The sequence below is a fragment of the Columba livia genome, chromosome 21 (assembly GCF_036013475.1).
Source record: "Columba livia isolate bColLiv1 breed racing homer chromosome 21, bColLiv1.pat.W.v2, whole genome shotgun sequence".
NCBI lineage: Eukaryota > Metazoa > Chordata > Aves > Columbiformes > Columbidae > Columba > Columba livia.
The window spans coordinates 5,211,958-5,225,526 of record NC_088622.1 but is presented as its reverse complement, the minus strand read 5'-3'; the positions used below and the strand labels follow the sequence as shown (position 1 = coordinate 5,225,526).

Here is a 13,569-nt window from a genome sequence, read left to right as displayed (position 1 = left end):
GCGCGCTCTTGCTTTGGATACAGCCTCGGTGAGAGTCAAGCCAGGAAAGACACCGTGAGATGCAACATGCCTTGGAGAGGGGCAATGCGAAGCGCCGGGGAGTCCCCGAGTCTCTAAGGCGCATGTCCCACAAGGGGAAACCTGCTCTGCACATGGGATCAGTAAGGACAGCGTCACTGCCGCCTTCCTTACTATGAGACTCTTTGTTTCCTCTGTCTCCTTGTCCAAACTACGGGCCGGAAAGAGCGGCAGCTCTGAGCCCCGAGAGAAGGAGCTCTGCAAGAAAAGATGAGAAAGAACTTGGCATTTAGGCTACTGCATGGTTAAAGTACTCGTCAAACCCATCTTACCCATTTGTTCGGTTTATTGAACTTCAAAGAGGTGAACACTAAAGCATTAAGATTTACTGGTTTGGATTCCTTTCTGTACAAGTTCTTTCAACCAGCTTGAATACACAAGGCTTTACAGATAGAACACTGAAATACAGGATAAAACAAATCTAAATTCCAAAACACTCCAAGAAGGGGAAAAAAAAAAAATGTAGAAAATAAAATAAAATAAAACAAAATAAAATAAAATAAAAAAAAGAGAAACCAAACTGCAGCACTCCTCAGGGAAGGGACAGACTGCACGAGGAGGAACACAAAGGGGTGGAAGGCAAGCTAGTGTAGTCTGCCCAACGCTTCTGTGTGCTGGCGGCTCAGGGGATGGAGTTCAAAAGATCCTTGAGGAAGCTGTCGGGATCACTGATTTCTGACAAGAGTCCTTTAAACAAAAGAAGACAGTACAGAATAATTAGATCCGCCAAGCAGTTTCTCCTCCCCACATTAGGGATTCGCGCTAGGGCATGTGGAAGTTAATGATGACAGCTGCAACGTTATTTTAAGGATGGACAAGACCAAGATAAACCCTTGTTGGATGTGTGTGCAGAAGGGACCAAAGCGTGTATATTAAATCCATACAGCATCGCTCTTGTGCAACAGAGCGACTATAGGGACCCTGCTAGCCGGCTGCCCAGCAGCTCTGTATGTTGGAGAGCAAGAAACTGGCCCGGGGCACAACTAATTTGTGACACAAGTTAAGAATAACCTCTTTGCAGGTGAGTTTTCAGCACCTCCTGAGGAAACCAAAATCCCTACAGCAGGAACTCTTCTGCCTTTAGTACAGGGTCGCATCTATTTATCAGCCTTCAAACCACTTACACCCAGAAAAACATCCTTAAGTTGTGATGTATGTATGTTTAAAAGAGCAAGGGGAGGAGCTGTGGGATCAGGTGAGAGAAATTTTCCTGTCTGGGGATGCTCAACTGTTTGTGCAGTAGCTGGAGCGCCGATGTCTCCTCCTCTCGCTCGTCCAAACAAGCTGTGGCGGCAGGAATGCTGCCGGCTGGAGCGAGCGGCCGTCACGAGTTGCATAAGACGGCCTATAAAAGGGAAAGCGCACGCTTACCGGCCACATCCAAAAACTCGGAAAACGTTTCGACTGGCATGAACTCCTCCTGGAAGGTTTTCAGGGCCTTGTCTGCAGCTTCGTGTATTGGCATGTCGTTGTGTCGGATGAATTCAGCAAGAGAGTAGGACCAGCCCCCCTCTGTGTTACTGGTAGGCACCTTCTACGAGAGAGGAAAACGGGATCAATTCAGTCCAAAAACATAACTATTCAGAAGAATAACTGCAAACCCTGACGCTTTATCCTGCTGCTCTTGGACTTGCAGCCCCCTGTCTCTCGTAAACAAGCCACATTGAAAAAGTGACCCTATATGTGACTTTATAATCTTTCTGTACAGAAAGTGAACAAGGTCGCTGGTGTTTTCTCACCCTAATTATTTAACCTTTGAAAACGGCAGGTTTCTTTCTGGTGGATGCCCCCACCTCTTTCCTTACCCAGCTGTTTCCCCGGTGCAGCTCTGAATGTCCTTGCTTTAGTGAACCGTTAACAGACAAAATAAGCAAATACAGGATACAGCAGGACTGCTGTAAACTGGAAGAGTCTCTCATTTCCTCAGATACCGAATTAAGAGGGGTACAAGAAGCACAGGCAGCCTCTTGTGGCCTTTCTGCTCATACAAGGTGAAATGTTATGTTTAGAAGGATCTTGGAGAAGGGAGCTGCAAACCCTGTCTTTTATTTTCAATGCAGGTAGTTGGTAACAAGGCGATACAGAAAAACTTCAGTGTTCTTTCTTACCTTGAACATGTTGTAAATGAGATCTACGAGGGCCCAGAAGAGAAGGCCAGAGCGGTACGTTGCGTATTCCTTCACCGCCTTATCTGCCAGTCTAGGGAGATAATGAAATCAATTTGGGGTTAATCACTTTACTGTGCTTTGGTAACCGAGTTGATGAATAGCACGAAAGTTGAAACGGCCAAATAATACACAGGGGGAATGGCTCTGAGGGAGCTTTGCTGCGTGTGCCGGGACACAAAACAAACACCGGGCATCCGTGGTTTCTGTGCAATGACTCCTATGGCCACGGAGCCACTTTGCCAGCTGTGGCTAGTGTGACCAATGCAGGTTAGCCAAGAAAACCTTGTTTCACAGGAAGAGAACAAGCGCAGAGGGAAACACACTGTTCAACTATATAGGAAGTCAACAGCAGTCAGAAAAACAACGCACAGCCCCATTTGTATGCTCGGTGCTGGGAGAACAGCAGATTCCTGAAGAAATAACTATATTTAGGTTTCGGCCGCAGTCCGTATCAATGACAGAAAACATATTTTTGCTTCTAACTCCCAAAAGTGTTTCTGAAAGACTCTGAGGGAAACATCCTGCCCTTGAAGAAATGGAGGAACTTCCAATTAATATCTTCTTGGTTCTTATGAAAGAAGGAATTCTGCTTTTGGAAATTGAGCATCTGGCAGGAGAAATGCTACAGAAGGTGCAGAGTTGTCCTGGGATAACAGCTCCCCACGCTTACAGGATTAATCACCAACAGGTCCTGGCAAGGCAGAACGTCCTGCCAGCAGCTCTAATGGCTTTGGAATTTTCTTGCATGCGTTTCTCAGGTACATCTGCCTCCATCACATGCCGCTTCCTGCTTGCCTCTTCAAAGCTTTGGGGGAAAAAAAGCTGCTTTTTAATGCATCCAGAGCTAGTTCAGCTGATGCAACTCAGCAAAAGGGTGTCGTCTGACCACGGGCCCAGCTGCGATCCGCACAAGTTGGGTGTTTTCTTGGGGGAAAATGAACATTGCGCTGCTTTTATTCTAGAAGGCTCCATTTTAATGCCTGCCCTTAAAACAGGCGGCTTGGTAGGTGGCGGCCTGCTTGGGCAGCTAGGCTTAATTATTTAAAGAAAAACCAATTAGTAAAGGTGACTAAATTTCCACGGGAAGAACGGCAACTTAAAGCGAGGCTAATTCTAGACTCCCAAATACTGCAAGACAGAGGTTCTTTTTATGCGAATGGTTTTGATCTAATTGGAGTCTGCTCCTTTAATTGAAAACTAAAAGGCCCTTGTGGGTGAAGTCTGGTAGGTACCTTTTGGAACAGCTACTTCATGTAATAGCTGCCGCGTTTTCATTAACGTGAGCTGGTTCGGGCTCATCAGCCGCGCACGGATCGCCAGCACAAAGTGAGACACGAACACTTCGGGAGCCTCGCTTCTCTCATGAATATTTTAGAAAGGTCGCAGTCAGGAGCGAAGGAAAAGAACAATAAATCCAAAGGATATTTTCCTCCCAAGCTCCAGAGGAAAGCTACATTGAAAAGTAATTTTTCTAGCCACAACTCTTGGTTCAATAATAAGGAGCAGGTCATCGGTCGCTTGAGTCAGTCATTTGGAATTTGTAAATTATATTTACAAAAAAAAGAGAACAAACCCAGAACTCCTACTCATTTCATCTTGGGGTTGAAATACAAAGTGGTTTTAAAACACAGAAGGTGCTGAGCATCTCCCGCTTTGGTCTTGTAGACAAGACGGCTGTAGCTCCTGGCACAGAGAACATTTTTGGCTGGATTCTCCTCAAAACTGTCTTATACCAACTAATCCAGCTGAGCAGCTGGATCAAACACCTCACCACGGCCCGGGGTACGGGCAGCATGTGTTGCCTTCATTTACATCTGAGGGAATGTGAGCTTTCCAGGCCCTTTTTGGGATCACGAGCTGATCCTCAGCTGCTCCTAGATGTGCTGTCGGTTCCTCCAGCGGCTCCATCGCCCCCAGTAACGGTGGCAGCGAGTCCTCCCGTCTCTCTGACCTGCAGCCCACACCGCCCTATGGACGCGGAACTGCATCCCACGTGCAACGCTCATTTTCATCTGCAGACGTGTCACTCTGATGTTGCAAACCTTGGTTTCCTTCGTAAACTCAAGGTCCTGGCACTTTTCTGCAGAGCATTTCCCACTCCATCGCCCTCTTCCTCATTTGCCACAAGAATAAATAAGCGGCGAGCTTGGAAATAAGAACTGCCATATTTCTATTTCTGAGAGGTATTATCAGTGGAAGGCTTTGCGCTCTCTTAGTCTGCAGGGATTAAAGAAAGCCCTTGAATAAACCTTGACATAATTCCTGAGGACTGGTTCTGTTTTCCCCTGAAATTCCACAGATTGGAGGAGTTAGCTGGAAGTTCCTGGCTGTGTCGTCTCAATATGCTTTCATTACACACATGCTTAGAGATAAGATGGGAAAGAAACAGACTCATTTACCGAGGGTTTTAAAAAACATGAAATATCCACAGCAAAGCCACACGAGGGCTTTGCTTTCCCAGACTCTTTCGCAGGCCGCGTGAAATGCTGCACGCCCTTGTGTCGGAGCAAACAGAACCTCCACGATAATATCTGCTGTTAAACGCCCTTTCCCAGCACTCCGGCAGGGTGGTGGAAACAGGAGACACGGAGCAGGCTGAGCTTGAAAAGCAGAAACTAGCACAGAAATCAATACCAGAGCCTGTTTAAGGGCTCTTTCACTTTTGATGCCTTTAATAGCATTGATGCATGCTGTGTTGTGCGCCGCTACAATGGAATGACTTTATCAAACACATAATTAAAGTCATCAGAATAAGAATGCCCTTTAAGGCGACTTAGAATAATAATGAATTTATTCCTAATTATGACAGCTATTTAAAATGATCTTTTCAGCAACTGGAATTCTGCTTCTTTCTCTGGAAATATGTGCTTTTGTTAGGCAGGCGCAGCCACTTATTCTTGTACTTCAAGTGCTTGACAGCTGCTATTGATATTTTTCTTTTTTAAAAGCAAAGGCATTTGATTTCTATTTCTATTTTTCTATTTAAGGAAGCTGGTACACTGATCAAAAGAGCACAGGAACGGCTTCTTTAGTAAGGCGAGCAGAGAGCGAGCTAGCTGCTCTGAAACCACACACACCAGAAGTTACTCCAGGGTTTCACTTGAGGGGGGAGAGGGAACAAGCATCTTACTATAATATTTACCTGTTTTTAACTATATTCCTAGGAAAAACATCATTCCCACTGCCCAGCTGATTGATCCACTCCAGAAAACACCCAGAATTGAATGCTCTGGCTCGTTCCTCTGTAACACCGAGTACAAAGCTACTCAACGGTTACTATCTGCTTTTTTACCAAAATGCCTGTGCCTACCCTCAGCTCCCCATAAATTGCCCAGTGGCTCTAAGGTGACAGGCACAGGAGCAGCACCGGGGCAGTGACAAACCTGCTGGCTCCACCTGGTGACACCACCCGCGCGTGGGAGGTGACGAGGAGCCTCTTGAGGATCTCCACTCGCATGGCTTTCCACTTCTCGGGGGGCGAGATGTGCAGCGCCAGCACGGTGTAGTAGTGGGGCCCGTCCACCTCGTAGGCACTCTCCACCCACTTCTCTTTGGGGTGCTCCATGAAGCTCTGCAGGTTTTTCTCCTCCCTCGACGTCGCTCGAGTTCTGAAACACAAGAAAAGCTTCAGCAGCCGTTCTGGTGATGTGAGGAAAAAGCAGCGCTGGGTTAGCACGATGGGGCTTTTCCCAAATTCGGTCACTGGTTTACTTAATATTAGCTCCTAGTAAAGCGTACAAGCCTAGCAAAATCACTTTTTCTTAGGGCTGTGTACAGTATTAGAGAGGTTTGCAAGGCACTTGGCATTGCCCCAAGGCTGGCAGTGCTACTGTAGAGCTATATTTCCTTTTATTTAGAGAAAAAATAGAGTCAGGCCAGCCAGTGTTCCTGTTGTACCATCTCCCCTCTGACACCAAGCACGTGACTGCAGCTCTGACAGCCAGTATCGATTTATGTTATTCATCTACCGCAAAAGCAATCGCTGAGAAGATACAGGCCAATTTCAAACCCAAAAAGATAATGTATTTACTGTAAGCTGGTATATATAATTCTTTTCCTTTCCCCCAGCTCCAGCCTCTTCAGGAGTCCTGACACTCCAGAGCTGACGGTGCAAACTCCACACTACAGGAGACCATGTGAAGATGTATCACGTTTTACCACCGGCTATTCCTCTGCTGGTCAGAAGATGCTGCCAGCCAGGTAGGTCCCTTGATTTTTAAGTTAGATATATTAATGCTCTCCCTTCTTAGGAATATATAAAGCAGCATCTCAGCAGATAAAGCCGTGTCTGGGCATCAGCATTGTGTGACCTTTTCATCTGCTACATGATGCAGTTGGTAGCCAACTAGTAGCCCTTCATTTTCTCCATTTAATATCGAATGTGTCTTTAGAAAAAAAGTAATGTCTGGAAACGACATAATTCATTTTTATACAAGAGCTGCACAGCGGGTTCTGGGCTCTGTGGTGCCAGTAAACAGACTAACGAGATGAAAAGAATAGTTTCATTTATTTGTCTCCCAAGGGACTTGGAAAACAATAGCACAGGGATCTGGAGATAGATATTAAAAAACAATAGACAAATTGTATTAGAGCCAAAACGTTGATTAGTTCCAGGCGGGAAAGACAGAGATTTCATTGCACTTCATTTGGAGTGACCTTGGTTGAACAGGCATATATTCAAACATTTATACCCTCTTCTAATTAGTATTACTTTCTGGTATCTAACTACACAAATAGCGCCTACACATTTGTAAACTTAGACATAGTGTCAAGCCAAAGCACGCCTGACACTTATGCTTTGTATAAATAAGATATTACTGAAATGCTTCAGCTGCTAAAATGTGATAATAATAATACTAATTTTAAAAAAATCTTAAAAATGACAGCGAAATCCGATGGATCTGAACAATACAGGAGAATTGCACTATGTCAAAACAGGAAACAAAACTGATTTTGCTATTTTAATATTGGATAAAATGGTACCAGGGTTAAGTTTTCAACTAACAGCAATTACCTCATCACAGTGTCTCTCTTCTGTCTGTTCCTGAGAAAATTAAGCTGCCAGTGTCTCTTTAATCTAATAACCCTCTTGCTCAGCCCAGAGGTATTAATTACATCTAGAATGGAAAGAGAAGCTAATTCCCAATTGCTTTTACTCAATAAGTTCCCTGTTATCCTGCATGTTCAGGCAGCAACGCTTCACTCCAAACAATGTAAACTTTTAACAGCCTGCTTAAGATGTGCAATTTGGTTCCTTCTAAAACTTTTGTGTGATTTTCCCATCCTTTTTGCCACATAGTCCTAACAAAGCCCAGATTTATAGACCTTTCTGAGACTAAGAGTGGAACGCAGAGGTTGTTGCAAAGAGAAAGGTACTGACGTGTTGAGGACGTAGAGCACCGTGTGGATTATGTAGGGAATGAGGTGTATGTTGCTCTCCCTTCCTCCTCCTCCAGTATCTACGCTGAATGATTGCTCCATCGCAAAACGGAGAAATAGCAGTTTAATGTCATGGACATTGAGCTGGTAGGTAGGTTCCCGCTGCCCTGTGCATTCCTGGAGGTATGTGTTGTGTCTGAAAAACAGCAATAAGTACTACTTTATTAAAAAGAAAACACTTTCAAAATTTCATTTGAGCTTTTTTTCTTCCACACCATAGCTCAGAATCTCAGCTTACATCCAATTCCATCTGCATATATATATATATATATACACACACACACACATATATATACACTCATGGACACCATTTTCCCATGTCCAGAGCTTGGGATACATTAAAGATGTTACCACTCCTGATTTCTAATGTGACTGTACAAACCCAAAGCAAGGTGGAGCAGAATATTGACAACAGGATGAACCATCTCCATCTGGCTCAGATTTACTCAGATTCAGCCGCCATCATCCATGGTTTGAAACGAGGAGGCCTCTGTGGTATCATCCTGACTCACGTATCCAAATAAAAACAGCTTGAGAAATGAGTTTTTCTACTCACCGTGCTAAGCAAGTAGCAAAAGCAGACTCTGGCACATGAGGTCCCCACACGGGCAGGAGCCCGTTGCACTTGGTGTTGGCATTTTGTAGGGCTGCGCTCTCCCATTCTTCCCGGCCGCGAGCAAGTCTGTGGTGAGAAAGCAAGCCGCACCCAGGCCAGTTAGAAGTAGGCAAGTGTTAGTCTATGAAACCATCAAAAATGGACAATTCCACAGCTGCTTTAGATTATGGGCTTTATTTTTCAGTGTCCAGGCAGACCACAGAGAAGCAAACCCACCCTGAGTGACAAGGCCAAGTGGCAGGCTCACAAACCACCCTGGGTAACATCAACCACGACCACCCAGCCTGTGACCAGAACGTACCTCACAGCCGCAAGGTGACAATCGTAGTGGACAATGTTGAAGTGAGAGACTGTGCTGTATCCCTGTTGTTTTCGGGGCTTGTTCTCAAACTCCTCTAGTGCAACACGTTTGGTGAAAGTATAAATACCCAGGACTTTCGTAGGCTGCAATGACACAGCAGCTACGTTAAAGAACGTTAGACCACACTTGGCATTATTTTGACACTGCACTGAATTTCATCTTTCCCAGTCCCCAACTCAAACTTGCGCTGATCAAATGTTTTTTCCAGCTTTCATTGGAAAAACACTTCCACTTCCCAACCGCCTCTGGAATTTCTGATCCCAAGAACTAAACCTGACATTTCCTGATCTTCCAGAGCCAACACACCAACCCTCGTGAGAGAGCTTTGCAAATGTATTTCACTTCACCTGAAACTTGTATCCTTCCCGGCAGATGCAGCAAGTCAGACCTGGCTCTTCTATAAGTTCCTCCATCTGTTTAAGCAGCGCAGTCTTGGTCACTACCTGACCCTTCTCATTCGTCTGAAAGAGAGAAGAAGCCAAGCAAGTTAAAAGGACACCGATGAACGCCACTGTCCCCAGCACCATCACAGGAGTGCCCAACCCATTTCCCAGCCTGCTATTAGCAACCATATTTACTCTCCTAGCAGCACCAGGCAAACCGCAGGCTTGAGCTCTGCAACATTCGTCAGTAAATCATTTTACACAATTCCTTGTGTGGCAGTTTTAGCAAGACAGAAATAAAAGACTGGTAGATGGCGAGTCTGCCGTCGGTGCAAACAGACATTACCGTCATCCCCAGAGTGCCCAAGGCCTTCTGTCTCATTGCCATGGCCATCCGCTTCTTCTCTGCGCGCGTCTCCTTCCGGGCAGCATCAATCTTCTTATTCACCTCTGGATGTTCCCTTAGTGCCTCCAGAAGATTCTCCGCTAACGTCCCGATCCCCTCGTCGCTAGACACCTGCTCCAGTTTGTGCAGGTTGGTGATTGAGTCTGTACCTATTAGCACCTAACAGGGGTTGAAAAATAGCACTTGGTTCAGAAAAAGGCTGCGCGGGACAGCGACTGATCCCTCTAATCTCGCCCACAACAGCTGAGCAGAAGCACTGATTTGGAACAATTTTTGCCAAGTGTCTTATTTTCTTCTTTGATGCTCCTACATTATGGATCCTGGGTCCTAAAACTGCCTACAAGACTGGGGCAATTTGCCTCTACACCGACCAGAGATCAGATGTGCGTGTTGGATAAAGAGCATTCTTACAACAAAAATCAGGCCCCACGAAGCTTATCAATACCACAGGGTGTTTCAAAAAGATGGACCCAATTTCAATATATGGTGATTTCAATTGGGTCCAGCTTTTTGAAACACCCTGTATAGAGTTCACAGTCCTGAATTACCTTCCCTTCACATCGGTGCATAAATCTCACCCCACACAGAATGAGAAGCTATTTAAAGTCAAAATCTCTGCCCTCCAGACTTTCCCAGACTAGCGGATGATACCTGAAGCTGCTGTCTTTCTTCAAGTCCAGCAAAAAACAGCGTAGAAGCAACTACCACAGAAATAACTGCTTAAGTACAGCCACAAATAGTTTAACAAGTCATCCATGTCCTACTTGGCTTTTGGGACAGTCTCCTTACCTGTGTAGCAGGGTGCTGGGTGGCAAGTCCGCGGAGCAGGCGCAGGATAAAAGGAAGCGCAGGTCGAGATAAGAATTTCTTCCATATGTCTGCGTCCAAACTGCATGGAAAACAAGAGGCAGCAGCTGAAGGGCAGTTACTCGTTCCAAAAAGGCACTTGGCGGTCAGCCAGCAGGCAAGACAAACACCCTTCCCCCCGGATCCCTCGTCCGTTAATTAATGAAGCGACATCCGTACTCCCACTTGCATGTTGTGCACGCTAAGAGCCACAGTGTCAGCTTGTAGCCTTGGGATTTGATTTATGTTCGTGAGCTGGTCATCAACAGCAAAAGCTCTATTTCAGTGTAACAGGTAAGGAACAGGTAGGAAACATGAGCACTGTGATATGTGGGAAACCAGCTCGGATGGGTATCAAATGGGAAGATTTTCAGGTTTCTAGCCCATCTCTACAGCAGCACTGTCTCAACAGACTTTCTGCATCACAGCTGTACCAAATCTAAACGCTTCTGAACATGGACTAGTTAATGGCTTTCTTGGTAGACTGTTGTGGTGATGAGAGAAGGATGTTTGGGATCATCACACACATTATGTAGTGACGCTTACTTCTTTGCGCTGGGGATGTGTTTTTTCATGTAGTCAAGGGCATTCTGCGTAATTCCCTTCTGAAGGATGAGATCTTTCAGCTGATGGCCGTTGCTGTTGTTCTTTATTCCCGCTGCTATTTTACAGAAGCAGTCCAAGAAAACTTTATCATCTCCACTGTGCTCCTCGTCGTACCTGAATGAAGAGAAGAAACGGTAAACTGGGGGCTCTGCAAAAATCTCTGCCTGCAATTCTCATTACATTATCGCTGAATGCACGTACCTACTCCAGCTTAGAGGCTCGGAAAAGCTACTCAGACCCTTGTCATCTCAGAATATACTCTAAAGCCCTATTTCTTGAGCTACATGCTCACGTATTTCTTTTTAAAATAGCTTAGAAGTGAAATAGGAAATTAAGCTTATGCACCAGGAATCCCTGAGGCTTTGCATTACACTGAGGGAAGCATCAATGAGGGGAAAAAAGAAGGTATAGACTTGTCAGTACAACAGATTTAACGTGCTTTTAATTGAAATATGACAACATACTTATCAAAGTTGCAGTAGGGCTTGAATCGATCAACCAGAATCTGCATTTTCTCCATTTCCCCGAAGGACAGGTAAGGGATGATGCGCAACAGGCCTTGCAAGACGCTGAGGTTGGAACGGACAAAAGTGCTGTTAATCTGATCGAGTAACATTACCAGCTGATCTTTGTCACCGGTGAGAAGGAGGTTGCCCTGCAAAGGAAGAAGAGCCTGATTTATGTTCAGGAATAAATCTACAGCCTTCAAGAAAACCCTCAGTCTGGGAGCTAGTAGACTACTCCAGGCTTAAAGGATTAGAGGTCCAGACCCTGATGAAGAACAAGATCCAGCCTCATTCCCAAATGTCTGTGCAACAGCTGGATCAACTCCTCTTCCTGACACCTGACTTCTTCCACTTACTATTAAAGCATTTTCCAGTCAAAAACGACTAATAATTCCAAGCCAAAGGCCATCAGCTTCATATATGCCAAGAGTTTCAAAAGATGAGCGAGAAACTTCTCATTCTCAGTCTAGCTGAGATATAATTTTTATCCTCAACTACCTGGAAAAATCAATCACATTTTCAACATGTACGAAAACACTCAAAAAACCCAGGGCAGAGCCGTGTCTCTTCTTGTCTCTCACTGGCCTGTGGCCCAAAGCAGCAAGGAAGGGATCCAAGTGGCGCTTAATAACCCCCACCCGGCTGTGCCAGATCATCCTGCAGATGCCCCGCAGTGCTGCTGGCTCAGGGCACTCCTGCCCTGCCAAGACATGCCAGCAAGCGGAACAAGGGTTAGACTCCCGTTTAACACACCTCTGCAGCTCCCAGAGCTCAGCATCGCTGTCGTACGGTATTTACAAGCCTCGAATCCCAGTCAACGTTTCCATTCGCGCACCGAGCCCCAGGCACTCACCTTGTCCTCACTCAGAGGTTCCGCGTTGGATTCATCCAGAATTATCTCCATTATACTGAGCACTTGTTCGGCCACGGCTGCCCCTCCGCTGTCCTTACTCTCCTGCTCTGCCACCAGAGCCTGGAAAGGTGACACCGGTTATTGCAACACCAGCAGTAACTGGTTTAACTGACCCACACACTTCCACTCGCTAACAGATAAAGAATGGCTACCAGAAAATTTGCAATGCCAGCCCAGCAATATTTAAGATCTCTTCTAGTTATAAGGCAGCACGACACTCAGAGGCGGCTTAAATTCATTGGAGTCCAGACAAAACGCTATGGAAGTCGAGGTTGCCCTTACCAAGTTAAGAGTTCCCAGCATGACATTCAAAGTGTTCATCTCCGGCTTGACCAACTGCTGACGATTTATTTTCACCTTCACACAGTAACTAAAGAGTTTTAACAGCACCTACAAAATACAGAGAATGCATTCTCTATGGTACCTTCAAAATGAGTAGGAGGATTTTGCTGAAACTAGAAGCACCCAATAATCTAGCTCGTTTCCAGACTTGTGGGGTTAATTACAAGCCAGACTTTTACACCATTATTAACCTTAGGACAGCTTTGGTTTTCAAGTAAGGCCAAGGCAGAAAAACAATCTCTCTAGCCAGATCGGATTTAGTCTTACCAACTCCTCAGCTTCTACACACTTCAAAGTCTTTGTGAAGAATTGTTAACCAAAAGGAACAGGAGAGGACAAGAAGGAATTTCTCAGCTTTTCATTAATTAGTGACTTGAAATCTCTGCTCCAGCACTTAAACTGCAACACAACCCAGAGAACTAAACTTGATTAACATTTGTGGCATTTTCCATCATGTAACTCGTGAGCCCGAAGGACAGAAGCTGAGACTCACGGTTAAGAGGTGCCGCCCTTGTTTGAAGTCCTTGATGCCGGTCAGCCTGTTGAGCATGCACTCCAAGCCTCCGCACTGGGCCATGACACCGGCCATCTTATAAACCTCTTCCTCATCCTCCTCTTCATCTACAGGACAGACACAGGTTGTGAAGAGAGGAAGCAGCCACAACATGGCAAGCTCGTGCAGCCCACGGGACAAAACAGCAAAGCAAAACCACAGTACAGTAGGACACGTTCACTATGAGTTCAAGTCACTTCAACCGTATTGAATTTGAAAAGAATTATGAGCAGGAATATGAAGAAGGGGCAGGCAGAATGGTCCCTGTGCCACGCAGGCGTTCACATTGAAAGTATAGATTTAAAGGGTTGTTAAAATCCTCCTCCACTGTAGGTGAAGCAGGTAAATGTAG

General features: G+C 45.5%; 1 protein-coding gene across 6 annotated transcripts in view; it reads right to left on the bottom strand.

Annotated features, from left to right (window-relative positions):
- Nucleotides 1-346: 346 nt before the first annotated feature.
- Nucleotides 347-13,569, bottom strand: part of UBR4 (ubiquitin protein ligase E3 component n-recognin 4) — a 74,969-nt gene continuing 61,746 nt past the window's right edge. For 5 of the 6 annotated variants that reach the window (XM_065038042.1, XM_065038044.1, XM_065038045.1 and 2 more), the window contains 15 exons: nt 13,158-13,285; nt 12,605-12,712; nt 12,263-12,382; nt 11,368-11,558; nt 10,844-11,017; nt 10,241-10,340; nt 9,392-9,610; nt 9,010-9,123; nt 8,603-8,745; nt 8,242-8,367; nt 7,627-7,821; nt 5,630-5,854; nt 2,187-2,277; nt 1,450-1,612; nt 347-765 (listed from right to left, as the gene is read on the bottom strand). In XM_065038042.1, coding sequence (XP_064894114.1) covers nt 701-765; nt 1,450-1,612; nt 2,187-2,277; nt 5,630-5,854; nt 7,627-7,821; nt 8,242-8,367; nt 8,603-8,745; nt 9,010-9,123; nt 9,392-9,610; nt 10,241-10,340; nt 10,844-11,017; nt 11,368-11,558; nt 12,263-12,382; nt 12,605-12,712; nt 13,158-13,285 — 2,162 coding nt within the window. In that variant the 3' untranslated portion in view covers nt 347-700. The remainder of the gene's footprint in view (nt 766-1,449; nt 1,613-2,186; nt 2,278-5,629; nt 5,855-7,626; nt 7,822-8,241; nt 8,368-8,602; nt 8,746-9,009; nt 9,124-9,391; nt 9,611-10,240; nt 10,341-10,843; nt 11,018-11,367; nt 11,559-12,262; nt 12,383-12,604; nt 12,713-13,157; nt 13,286-13,569) is intronic. The other variant, XM_065038043.1, reaches the window with a different exon arrangement.